The 14,225-nt window shown below is 36.1% G+C and overlaps 1 protein-coding gene and 1 long non-coding RNA gene across 4 annotated transcripts in view; one reads left to right on the forward strand and one right to left on the reverse strand.

Annotated features, from left to right (window-relative positions):
* The window catches only part of LOC139356220 (uncharacterized), a 138,599-nt gene that overhangs the window by 68,210 nt on the left and 56,164 nt on the right, over positions 1 to 14,225 (reverse strand). The gene's annotated exons all lie outside the window — the stretch shown is intronic.
* Positions 6,829 to 14,225, forward strand: part of CYP2C8 (cytochrome P450 family 2 subfamily C member 8) — a 28,971-nt gene continuing 21,574 nt past the window's right edge. For 2 of the 3 annotated variants that reach the window (XR_980371.3, XM_011721978.3), the window contains exons 1-5: positions 6,829 to 7,098; positions 8,326 to 8,488; positions 8,661 to 8,810; positions 11,055 to 11,215; positions 12,370 to 12,546. Coding sequence is in view for 2 of the 3 variants with exons in the window: in XM_011721978.3 (XP_011720280.2) it covers positions 6,931 to 7,098; positions 8,326 to 8,488; positions 8,661 to 8,810; positions 11,055 to 11,215; positions 12,370 to 12,546 (819 nt within the window). In the remaining variant the exon portion in view is untranslated. The remainder of the gene's footprint in view (positions 7,099 to 8,325; positions 8,489 to 8,660; positions 8,811 to 11,054; positions 11,216 to 12,369; positions 12,547 to 14,225) is intronic. The other variant, XM_071069446.1, reaches the window with a different exon arrangement.

Here is a 14,225-nt window from a genome sequence, read left to right on the forward strand (position 1 = left end):
GATATAAAGATGTTCTTTGAAACCAAAGAGAACAAAGACACAATGTATCAGAATCTCTAGGACACATTTAAAGCAGTGTGTAGCAACAAATTTATAGCAGTAAATGCCCACAAAAGAAAGCAGGAAAGATCTAAAATCGACACCCTAACATCACAGTTGAAAGAACTAGAAAAGCAAGAGCAAACAAATTCAAAAGATAGCAGAAGGCAAGAAATAACTAAGATCAGAGCAGAACTGAAAACCATAGAGACACAAAAAACCCTTCAAAAAATCAATAAATCCAGGAGCTGGTTTTTTGAAAAGATCAACAAAATTGATAGACTGCTAGCAAGACTAATAAAGAAGAAAAGAGAGAAGAATCAAATAGATGCAATAAAAAATGATAAAGGCAGTATCACCACGGATCCCACAGAAATACAAACTACCATCAGAGAATGCTATAAACACCTCTATGCAAATAAACTAGAAAATCTAGAAGAAATGGGTAAATTCCTGGACAGATGCAACCTTCCAATACTAAACCAGGAAGAAGTTGAATCTCTGTATAGACCAATAACAGACTCTGAAATTGAGGCAATAATTAATAGCCTACCAACCAAAAAAAAAAAAAAAAAGTCCCAAACCAGAAGGATTCACAGCCAAATGCTACCGGAGGTACAAAGAGGAGCTGGTACAACTGGTACAATTTCTTCTGAAACTATTCCAATCAATAGAAAAAGAAGGAATCCTTCCTAACTCATTTTATGAGGCCAGCATCGAGACACAACAAGAAAAGAGAATTTTAGACCAATAATCTGATGAACATTTATGCAAAAATCCTCAATAAAATACTGGCAAACCGAATACAGCAGCACATCCAAAAGTATATCCACCACAATCAAGTCGGCTTCATCCCTGGGACGCAAATCAATAAATGTAATCCATCATGTAAACAGAACCAATGATAAAAACCACGTGATTATCTCAATAGATGCAGAAAAGGCCTTTGACAAAATTCAACAGCCCTTCATGCTAAAAACTCTGAATAAACTAGGTATTGATGGAACGTCTAACAAAATAATAAGAGCTATTTATGACAAATCCACAGCCAGTATCATAGTGAATGGGCAAAACTGGAAGCATTCCCTTTGAAAACTGGTACAAGACAAGGATGTCCTCTCTCACCACTCCTATTCAACATAGTGTTGGAAGTTCTGGCCAGGGCAATCAGGCAAGAGAAAGCAATAAAGTGTATTTGATTAGGAGAAGAAAAAGTCAAATTGTCTCTGTTTACAGATGACATGATTGTGTATTGAGAAAACCCCATCGTCTCAGACCAAAATCTTCTTAAGCTGATAAGCAACTTCAGCAAAGTCTCAGGATACAAAATCAATGTGCAAAAATCGCAAGCATTCCTATACACCAATAATAAACAAACAGAGAGCCAAATCATGAGTGAACTCCCATTCACAATGGCTACAAAGAGAATTAAATACCTAGGAATCCAACTTACAAGTCAAGATTTGGAATCAACCTAAGTGTCCATTAACAGATGAATGGATAAAGAAAATGTGGCATATATATACAAAGAAGTTCTATTCAGCCATAAAAAAAAGAATGAGATCCAGTTATTTGCAACAACGTAGATGCAACTGGAGATCATTATGTTAAGTGAAATAAGCCAGACACAGAAAGACAAACATTGCATGTTTTCACTTATTTGTGGGTCCTAAAAATCAAAGAAATTTAACTCATTTTATACCCCCCATTCTCCCACTACCCTTCCCATCCTCTGGTAACTCTACTCTCTATTAAAGTTACTGTCTCATAGTTACAAGAGGCTGGGAAGGGTAGTGGGAGGGTGGGGGGTATTTGGGGTGCTTAATGAATGCAAAAAAATAGTTAAAATAAAAAAGACCTACTATTTGATAGAAAACTAAGGTGATTATAGTCATTAATAATTGAGTTGCACATTTTAAAATAACTAAGAGTATAATTGTACTGTAACTCAAAGGATAAATGCTTGAGGAGATGGATATACTATTCTTTGTGATGTGATTTTTACACACACACACACACACACACACACACACAAAAAGAAAGAAAAAGAGGGAAGGGAAGGGAAAGGAAAGGAAGTGGGAGAGGATTGCTTAAACGCAGGAGGCAGAAGTTGCAGTGAGCCAAGATCTCGCCACTGCATTCCAGCCTGGGAGACAGAGCAAGATTCCCCTCTCCCACTTCCTTTCCTTTCCCTTCCCTTCCATCTTTTTCTTTTTTTTTGGGGGGGGGGGTTTACACATTACATGCCTGTATAAACACATCTCATGTACTCCATAAATAAGTACACCTGCTATGTACCCACAGAAATTAAAAATTAAAGAAAAATAAATTCCAAAATAAAGAGAGTCTCTCTACTGTAAACCTTACAAAAATAGTGTGAAATCCTTACTCCTATATTAGAACAGAATAGAAAACCCATAAATAAAGCCACATACCTATGGCCAACAGATCTTTGGCAAAGCTGACAAAGATAAACACTGTGGAAAGGACATCCTATTCAATAAATGGTGCTGGGAAAATTAGCTTGCCATAAACAGAATGAAATTGGGCCCCTAATTCTCACTGCATATCAAAATTAACATAAGATGGATAAAAGACAAATGTGAGACCTAAAACCATAAAATTCATAGAAGAAAACCTAGGAAAAATTCTGACATTGGCCTAGGCAAATAATTCATAACTAAGACCTCTAAAACAAATGCAACAATAGCCTGTGACAATTGGAACTTTGCCCAGTTTTTAATGGGGTTATTTGTTTTGTCTTATTGACTTCTTTGAGTTCCTTATAAATTCTGGATATTAGCTCTTTTCTGAATACATAGTTTGCAAATATTTTATCCTATTCTGTAGGTTGTCTGTTTACTCTGTTATTTATTTCTTTGCTGTGCAGAAGCTTTTTAGTTTAATTAAGTCCCACTTGTCTTAAGATGTTTTTGCAAAAATAAGAATCTAGATGTAGATCTTACACTATTTACAAAAGTTAACTCCAAATTGTTTATAGAACTAAATGTGAAACACAAAACTATAAAATTCTGAGAAGATAATATAGGAGAAAATATAGAAGACTTTGGCAATGGTTTTTCAAATACAACAACAAGTGCACAATCCGTGAAAGAAACAATCAATTATCTGAACTTTGTTTAAACAACAAAGTTTTACTCTGTAAAAGACACTATCAAGGGAAGGAGTCCATCTAAAAGAGGAATAATATTTCCCAAAGATACAAGAATATATCTTTATAAGAATAAAACACTGTCATCCAAAATACTCAAAGAACTCTTAAAGCTCAACGATAAAAAACTGGACACCCTTAATAGAAACATGGGCAAAAGATTTGAACAGACACCCCACCCAAGAAGATAAACAGATGTCAAATAAGCATGAAAACTGTTCAACATTACACATAATTAGGGATCTGCAAATGAAGACAACAATGACACACACCTTTACAATAAGAACATCTAAGACATTGATAAAACCAAATGTTGGCAAGGATTTGAAGCAATGGGAACTATTAGTTATTGCTGGTATGAATGCAAAATGTTACAGACACTCTGGAAGAGAGTTTGGTGGCTTCTTACAAAACTAAAATATGCTTACCACGTGATCCAGCAGTTTTGCTCCTTGATATTTTGCCAGATGAGTTGAAAACATATGTCCACACAAAACTTACACATGGACATTTATAGCACCTTTATTCATTATTGCCAAAATTGGAAGCAACCAAGATATCCTTCACTAGATGAATAAACTGTGGTACATCAATGCAAGGGAATATTATTATATTACTATTTGGTGGTAAGAAGAAATGAGCTTTCAAGCCATGAGAAGACACGGAGAAACCATCTGCGTATTAGTAAGTGAAGGAAACCCGTCTGAAAAGGCTACATACTGTGTGATTCCAACTATATAACAATCTCTTATAGTAAAGGCAAAACTACGGCAACACTAAAGTGAACTATGGTTCAATTCTTACCAAGGACTTGCAGGGAAGGGAGAGAACAGGCAGAGCACAGAGGATTTTTAGGACAGCAAATCCATATTGTATGATGCTACGATGATGGATATATGGCATTATACATCAGTCAAATGTTGTACATATAGAATGTACAACACAAAGAGTAAAACCTATGTAAACTTTGAACTTTGGTTGATGATATGCCTTATTGTTGGTTCACTGACTGTAACTAATGAACCCTGCTGATTGGGGTTGTTGATTGTGGGAAAGACTATTTGTAGGTGCTGGGAAGGGGTTTGTGGGAACTGTTGCTGGGAGCCTAAAATTGCTATAAAAATAAGTTCTATTAATTTAAAAAACCCCGCTCTAATTCACAACTCTAACCAAGCTGAGGTTGGTGTTAATCTGTGACGGTGGAGGGCTTAATTAATGCTAATACACTCTTGATCATTTGGACTCAGGTGGGAATTCTATGAGATGGGGTATTTCACTGAACCACCGAGCAGGAAAACTGGGATTCTAATACAAAATCTTTTACTGGTGTATTGATAATGCTCTAACTCACTGAGTCGCCAATTGCTCATTCCTGACAAACAAAGCAAAATTAAATTAGTAGATCTCAGAGATCCTATCTGTCTTTAAATGATCTACATTGCTTTTATTCTATAAAGAGAAAGGTCAAGGTAGGAGCCTCAGCTCAAGAGAAGAAACAAGGAGCAAAGCAAGGACAACTGTCTCTCGAGGATAAAATTATTACGCTAAAGAGAGAAAGTGAACTTATTTTATCCAAATAAACTAACTTATACCTATGTGAGTGAGGCAGTAAATTACTGCTTCCCTTTGCCCTGGATAAAGGGTTCACCAGGACCTGGACTCACTCACCTTTTAAAGGTTATAAAACCAAACACGTCTGACCTACATTTTACTCAACTGGTGCTAGAATTATTAACTAAATTAATGTTTATTTTGAAAGTCACTGATTAGATCAATCCACAAGTGTTGAATTTTAGTAAATCTTGGTGCCCCAGTTTAACTGAATGTTTTGCTTAAAAAGAAGGCAGCAAGATGCAGGGGTTATGGTTTCCAGCCCCAGCTTGGTCACTTGCATTCTGTGTGCCCTTAGCTAAAGTACTGAATCTCCATGGTCTAACTTTCTCCTCTCTAAACTGGGAATAATTTTGCAGGGGGCAAAGATAATTGAGAGAATAAAAAGAGATGTGATGAGTGTGAAAATTCTCTGTAAATTTGTCATAATGTCTGTAGACATAATCGATAAAACATTGTATAACTGGGTCTTAATATTTTCCTAATGAAAGAGCTGGAAATAACTGTACTAGTCAATTTAGAATAAAGGTAATCTTTTCAGATCATGCCTTTGTACATACACTTTGTCATTAGTGATCTAGGAATGTTCATAAATCCAGTTGAATTCAGATCTTCATGACCATTGACTATCAGTTCCCATTCAGGTCTGCACATTACAGTCGTTCTGTGCCCTGGGTCCATTCAATGATTTCCCTATGTTCCATCTTCTATTGAATCCACAACTATTGTTCTGTATATAATTTCTCTTCCTTGCTGTGTACGATTACATTCTATTATTTGTAACAATAACAAACCAAAAACAATAGAAGCAGCTATGTCTGGAGGTGACTGGGAGGTGGAGAAGCCATAGATTGTCAAGCCCTCTGCCATAAATTATGTGAGGTTGGCCCTTTCCTTAATAGCGCTGAACAACTTTCACTTGTGAGGTGATGCAGAGGGCAGAACTCTAATTTTTATTTCTTCTTTTGAGCATCTCTGGTCCTCTTATCCTTATAAACAAATAATGGACTTCTATTTAATGTGAAGCCTGTTGCTTTCTGAACAGAGTCAAGGTGGTGTATCTTCAGAGTAACTAATGTCTGGGGTTGTTTTGTTTTTCTGAAATTGTTCTTGAGCCAGCTCTGGTGCAAGTGGTAATGCACCCCAATGGGCATCAGAAGATCTCTGCTCAAATCCCGGTTTTACCAGTGATGAGCTGTGTGGCACTGACAGGTGTCCTGTTCTCCCAGAGTTTCTTCCCCCATTTGAAAAATAAAAAATGACAATCTCTACATTCCAGTCTCTTTTAATGGTGAATATACATTTATATATATCTAATATAATATTTAATAATAATATAAATATGTATTTTTGTTATGTAAGAACGTATTAACACTCCCTGCTAATTCAGTGTGTCTCTTTGACATGTAAACAATCACCTATTATTACAATAATGTAATAATAACATAAATATTATTATGTAATAACATAAATACATATTTATGTATATCATTTATATACAATTCAATATATATATACATTTATTAGCTAATACTTTGATATATGTGCAGTCATTCAACATGTATGAGTTATATTCAGTATTTCATGTTTAGGCAGTTGTATTTTAAGTGAACTATACTAAATATTTGAAAGGCTTTTGTTATCAAGGGTTAAGTCTTCTATTTTTTGATATAGCATTACAACGTACATTTTTTATACACGACATACAGAATACACTGATTTCCCTCAAAGTCATAAATTCCCAACTGGTCATTAATCTGAGAATATTGAATTTTGAGTATATTGGAACATAGAATCATTTACTTCAGTATTTCTCCATCATCACAGCACATTGGAACAACCAGGAACTTTTAATTACCAATACCTGGGCTCCAATCCAATATAATTAAACCAGAATCTCCTAGATGGGCACTGCAAAGAAGGAGTAGGACAAAAGAACATTTTATCTCTATCCATGGGCCAAAGTCCACACAGAAAAAAAGTATAAATTGGACCTAGGTGATTGCTTACTTTACATGTCAAACAGACACACACTGAATTAGCAGGGAGTGTTATAAAAGCCTTGGAGTGCAAGCTCTCAGCTGTATTAATAAGAAGAGAAGTCTTCAATGGATCCTTTTGTGGTCCTGGTGCTCTGTCTCTCCTTTGTGCTTCTCTTTTCACTCTGGAGACAGAGCTCTGGGAGAAGGAAACTCCCTCCTGGCCCCACTCCTCTTCCTATTATTGGAAATATTCTACAGATAGATGTTAAGGACATCTGCAAATCTTTCAGCAATGTAAGTATGCTTTATGTTCCTCCAGTCACTTGCAAAGGGTAAGTTATTTGACTGCTATTTTTAGACAAAATATATTCCTGGAAGCACTCTATTTTAATAGATCATTGTAAAGCAAAATAATCCCTCTGAACTTCTTTGATGTTTCTTTTGTCTTTCTAAGTCTGTCATTGTCAGAAATAGTAGAGTGAGTTGATGCATTTTGTGAATACAGAATCATTGGGGTCATTGTATGATAGAATCATTTAATACAATGTCAAAAGTTTGAAGTGCTGTTCACCTCTTTGTTTCAGAGTGTTTTGCTATGATTTTTGACTGAAGGTGAAGGGAAATATGTGTGATTAGAAATTTCATCCAATAAGTCCTCTACTGCAGTAGTCATGTGTTTTATTCAGAATCGTCATGAAAATTGAACTTCTCTGAAGATTCATTTGATGGCTGATATGACAGAAATATTTGTGGGTTCAGGACAAGCATACATGCATGAAAGAAAGAAGTAATCAGTCAGGGCCCAATTGGTGGTTAACATAATTCTTCTGGATTCTGAACAAAGTCACTGTCTGTGGTCAAGGTTGCTGGAGAATGGAAGAAATTCTTCTTTCAGGAGTTGCTGAGTGTCCTGATTCTAACTTTGTGGTACTTCATCTTTCCGTATTGGTAATACCAGCAGTTACAAACTGGATTGGGCATCAGAATTGCCTAGGGTGACACTGATAATACAGATTTCTAGGGTTGATCACAGGACTGCTGAATCAGAATCCTCATGGTAAGAGCTTTACAGGTGACCCTGGAGTCCTTAACCGGGTATTGGCCTCAAGGTGGACATGGGGGAGTGATAAATTGTTCAAGCATCAGTTTAAATTAGCAGAGGTTCAAGTTTGGAACTTCTGTATATTACCCGTGGGACTCTGAGAATGAATTTGGAATTCTCTGGCCTCAGTTTCTTCATTTTTAAAACAGGGCAAATGAATGTGCTCAATGTGTTGAAGTGAGGATGAACTGTGATTTGTGTACCAATTGCCTGGGTTATTGCACAGCATATCATAGGTCATCTATAAGTGGCAGCTATGACAATCACCATCACATTTATGTACAAAATTCAGAAATATTGAATCTATGTGTGGCAAATATAAACATTAAAAAATACAATGAAAATATCAGTCTGAATCATACGTAATATTTGGAGCAAATAGCGACTTATTTTGCTGCTATTTGCATTTCCTTTCCCAGTTCTCAAAAGTCTATGGTCCTGTGTTCACCGTGTATTTTGGCATGAATCCTGTAGTGGTGTTGCATGGATATGAGACAGTGAAGGAAGCCCTGATTGATAATGCAGAGGAGTTTTCTGGAAGAGGCATTTTGCCAATATCTGAAAGAATTACTAACGGACTTGGTAGGTGTGCATATACCTGTGTCAGCTTTGGTAACTGGGGTGAGGAAGATGGAAAACAGAGCCCTAAAAAGCTTCTCAGCAGAGCTTAGCCTATCTGCCTAGCTGCCCAGTGTTGCAGCACTTTCTTCCTTGGCTATGAATTCTCCCAGTTTCTGCCCCCCTTTTTTGTTAGGAATCATTTCCAGCAATGGAAAGAGATGGAAGGAGACCCGTCGTTTCTCTCTCACAACCTTGCGGAATTTTGGGATGGGGAAGAGGAGCATTGAGGACCGTGTTCAAGAGGAAGCCCGCTGCCTTGTGGAGGAGTTGAGAAAAACCAAGGGTGGGTGACTCTACTCTGCATCACTGACCTTAACAGTTAGCTGTCTTCACTAATGACATCCTTGGAAACATTTCAGGGGTGACCAGATCTTCATTGTGCATCCTGGTTGTCAGCCCTCAGGTGGTGGAGGGAGGTTTGAAGCACAGACAAGGGAAATTTTGTGTACCTGTGCTTTACCTGTATAAATGTGTTGGTTCATAGGGTATAGGAATCAAAGGTCATTTAATCCTATTTTCTGCTCAGTTTTTTTCCCTTGTTTTCAAATCAGAAATAATAAATAAGGGTCTTGAGTTCATTTTTTGAAAAGAGTTAAAGAAGAAGGTTTCCCCCATAGCATAAATCTGCATTACCTTCACCAGAACATTTCACCAGAGAACACTAGGAAAGTGGACATGGTGAAAATGACCTCATCACACCTTATGGAACATGAACCAAGTGACATGTGCTTTCATTTAATTAGAGTTTTTTTCATATGGTCAGACTCACATGTCTGGGAATTCCTTCCAGGTCCATGCCTACAGCTCTGGCCAGTAATGACACTATGTATGGTTTCACTTTCTTAGGTATATCTCAGTACAGTTTTCATCAGTTGTTATTTCTCAGGAAACACGGTACTATTTGAAAACTGTCAGGATTAATTATTTCTTGTTAACCACTACTTACTGTAACAATTTATATATTTTGAGTAAATATAATCTACAGTATAACTCAGCAAAATACACAAATACTAATTTATAAATAATTTAACTAGATTTTAACTATTATGAAAAACTCTTTATCTTATCTTCCTTAAATGTAATTTGGCTATGTTTTCAGTTCTGTCATCTTTTTTCCACTGTATTGGATCTTAGCTTTGAAATTTGTGCGAATCATTTTTCTCCCACTGCCAATTTACTCACCTATGAAGTGCTTGTTATAATCAGTGTGATTATCAGCTGGGATATAAAATTACCTTTTTAAATTCACTCTCCCAAATGCAGTAAAAAAAAAAAAAAAAAAAAAAAAACCTGGATATCAGATTGTACCTGAGAATCTCTCTCTCTCTCTCTCTCACACACACACACACACACTCACCAAGGCTTCCTAAATTACCTTTCACCCCCTTGGCTAAAACAACTGTTTTTCTGAAACTTTAGAGCCCAGTAATGTTTAAAGGAGTCCGGCATAGAAGTTGCTAACTCAGCAGGTTTCCTGTTGTTCAGTGTTCCAACTTTATTCAGAACCCTTTCCTTTCATGTCACTCTTATTTAGTACCTATCGATGTGAATCTGGGCACCCTTTCCATTTATGTTCACTAGTCACTTGGTTACAGCAATTTCATTTTAGAGATTCCTGTACCAAAAAAAAAAAGCCTTTTTAATAATTTATTTACCTGTAAAATGACAGATTTGGCTTAACTTATGGTCAAATTTAAAACTTTATTAAAACATACTTATCTTGATAACTATACTGAATAATATCCCAGAATCCACAAGAGTAGTTTTGCCCAAATTAATTAAATTTGGAAGATGATTGAAAATGATAAACATTATTCCAAAGGAAGGACATTCATTTTTTACAAATTGAAAAAGAAATAAAAAGATTCCATTTATCAATTTATGTTTTGGTTAGCTTTACTGGGATTTAGATTTGAAATAAAAAGTTAACATTTTACTTATTTAGATAAACAAATCTGTTATACTTAATGCTCATTTATATTAGTTTTTCTTCTATGCCATATGGATGTACCTGCTTTTCACATTTGTTCCCTCAGACACATGCATTCACCCACAATCTCCCTAACTTTAATTCCTGTTGGTTCAGCACATTATACTTTCAGCTATTCACTGTATGTAAGACATTTCTAGGTCCCCAAATTTTCTCTTCCTATCTGTGTGTTTTATTGTCCAGAGGCTTTGCAGACAGACATGATTCTGCTCTAAAAACTTGAATTATTAGGATTTTGAAAAAGTCTTCTTTTTCCTTCCAAAATAAAAGATACCCTTGGGTTAAAAGAGTTTAAATAAAAGCAGTGGATGTGAATTACCACATGTGAAATGACATTGCTTAGCTAGACTGGAATGCTCAACTCATATTTAAGGTAAAAGTAATATGTTTATTTCATGCATGCTGATTTTTTTTGGACACATGGGGAATTTGTAAGATATTGTTTAAAATTTCTAAATTTCCTTTATGTCTTAACAAATGCAGATCTTTTAAATGTTTATTTTTTAATAATATTTTAAAACATTTTTAAATCTTTAGCCTCACCCTGTGATCCCACTTTCATCCTGAGCTGTGCTCCCTGCAATGTGATCTGCTCCGTTGTTTTCCAGAAACGATTTGATTATAAAGATGAGAATTTTCTCACTCTGATGAAAAGATTCACTGTAAACTTCAGGATTCTGACCTCCCCATGGATCCAGGTAAGGCCAAGATTTTATCTTCCTGGGAAACTATTTATGCTATGTTTTCTGGTAAGTCCAAAGTTCTATATGAAGGGCATGTTTGAACACCACAGTACTGCTCAGAAATTTATGAAGTGAACATCTGGAAAAGATGACCAAGTCTTTTATTTTACACACAGAAAATGAATGCCCAAATACAGGGGTGGCTTTCAAGCCCAGTGACTTCCTGACCAGTGGTTTATCCACTAAATCCCAAAGACTGTTTCAATAAAGTGCTTTGGTGACAGCCCAAAAACATGTCCATATCACTCCATGGACATCCGGGCCCTTTCTGAAGGTTTCCATTACTCAGTAGGCTTATCCTCCAATCAATGCTTACTGACCTCTTCCTCACATTACTTGGCAGAAATATTCTAATTTAGGGAAAGACTATCTCCATCAAGGAGGGAGAATATTTGTGACCATAGAAGGTGCCAGGAAATACTGAATAGGACAGGTGTGTTTGATGCTTCAGTTGAGATCCTGGCTGATGAGGCAGCTAGGTTAGGAATGACAAAAATGGTTGGTTTCATGGTGTATGAACCATAAACAAACATTCAAATTTTACCCTGTGCTGAGTTGGCATGTCCTACACTCTGCCTAAATAATGATTGTGTGATCTTAGAGAAATCACTTAACTGCTCAGGTGCACAGCTGGGTTTTAAGGTATCTTCGAGCTGCTCGCACTTCTAAAATACTGATTCCATTTTTGAAGCTACTTGACAGAAATAAAAACAGTGAGTTCTAGCTTTGTGCTCTCTATCAGGTTGCCCAAACCCCCTTAACCTCTAGCGTCATGAACTAAATATAAATCATAGTAATTCATGCCATCTTATATTTCAAGGTGGTAGGGAAGACTTGGTTTAAAAATGAGAAAATTGATATTAAAATGTTTTTATACAATAAAATGATGTATGAGTGAAGAAAATAATTATCATCTTTGATTTCCTGTTCAAAATTTTCTCCCTCCAATCTTTAGGTACAGAAAATTGCTATACATGCACAATAAAAATTTCCCCATCAAAATGTACATAACATTTTATTCATATTTATAGCTATAATTTCAATCAGGCTTGGTGTAAGACACATATGTCTTATGACGTGTTTATATTTAATATTCTTTTCTCTTTTAGGTCTGCAATAATTTCCCTCTACTCATTGATTGTTTCCCAGGAACTCACAACAAATTGCTTAAAAATGTTGCTCTTACAAAAAGTTACATTAGGGAGAAAGTAAAAGAACACCAAGCAACACTGGATGTTAACAATCCTCGGGACTTTATCGATTGCTTCCTGATCAAAATGGAGCAGGTAAGATATTAGCAACAGATCAGTAATTTGATTTCTTGTCCATTTTGTGATTCATCGAATCCTTCTGTAATTTACTAAGGATGTTTAAATGATCAGGCCAGCAATGCTTGACAAGCACCTTAATTACGTATTGTATTTATGGGCCTGTACTAAACATCATGGAAAATATAAAATTGTCCAATAGCTAGAATGCATAGACTCTCTTCTTGAAATAAAAGTAATCTACGTGAGTAGAATAATATAGACACTGCAGTCAAATGGAAACAATTACAAATAAGTAGAAAATATAAAATATCCTACCATAAACTGAAGATGGATATCAATATTGCACACAGATTATGTGACAATGGAAAAGAATGGCTTATCATAAATGGGCTTCTTGCATGCCCTGCATATTGAAATAGCCCTAAAATATTTGCAGTGTGGAACAGAAAAAAGGTTTCAGATGGACTGAGTAGATTGTGGAGAGGTATGTGATGGGAAAGAGTTGGTGGATGGAAGAGAGAAGGTTTAATTTGGTGTAACCTAAAATGAATTTGCACAAAGGAGTTGGAGGTTGATGTTTATTAGGTAACCTGTGAGCGTGAATCCTGTTTTCATTGCACTATTTATTGAATTGTCTTGACGACCTCATTATAAACCAGCTAAATATAAATGTGAGGATTTGTTTGTGGGCTCTCAATTCTACTCCATTGATCTGTCTGTCCTTATGACAGTAGTACCTCATTTTGAAGTCTTAATTACTGTAACTTTGTATCAAATTTTCAAATCAAAAAGTGTGGGTCCTCAAAGCTTTTTTCAAGACTATCTGGGCTTTTTTGGGTTTATTCAGTCTCAACATAAATTTAAGAATAAACTTGTCAATTTCTGCAAACAAGCCCATAGGGATTTTAACAGATTGCATTAAATGTATAGATTAATTCAAAAAATTATGACATTTTAAATATTGAGATGAAATTCATGTACCATTATCACCCAATTTAAAGTGTACACTTTAATGGTATGATTTCAATTACAATATTGTGCAACTGAGGTAAGAGGCGGGAATCAACTCCAGAAGTGGGACTTGGACACAGGACCAGATTGATGGCTAGCTAAAACAGGGCCAGGACGCCTTCAATCAGTCCCGCCCACCAGTGTGCCGTGTCAATTTACTATTCCCATGGCAACACCCAGGAGTTACCTCCCCTTTCCATGGCACCCAATGACCCAAAAGATAAGACCCCTTCCCTTCACAAACTGTCCATTAATATGCATGCAATTAAAAGTGGGTATAAAAATGACTGCAAAACTGCTCTGAGTTCCTACTCTCTGCCTATACCATAGCCCTGCTCTGCAGTAGCCCTCACAGACCTGTACCACTGCCTGTTCAACAAAGCTGTTTTCTTCTACCTCTGAGCTACCTTTGAATTCTTTTCTGGGCAAAGCCAAGAACCCTCCCAGATTAAGCTCTACATTGGGACTCGCCTGCCCTACATCACAACTACCGTCTCTCTCTACTTTCAAAACTTTTTTATCACTCCACAGAAACATACTCTATCATTAAATAGTTACACCTCATTCCCCACTCCATCATGTAGTAAACATTAATCAACTATCTTTATGGATTTTCCTATAATGAATATAGCATTTAAAAGGACCCATGGCATACGTGACCTTTTTCCTGGCTTCTTTCACTT

The sequence above is a fragment of the Macaca nemestrina genome, chromosome 9 (genome assembly GCF_043159975.1).
Source record: "Macaca nemestrina isolate mMacNem1 chromosome 9, mMacNem.hap1, whole genome shotgun sequence".
Lineage (NCBI taxonomy): Eukaryota > Metazoa > Chordata > Mammalia > Primates > Cercopithecidae > Macaca > Macaca nemestrina.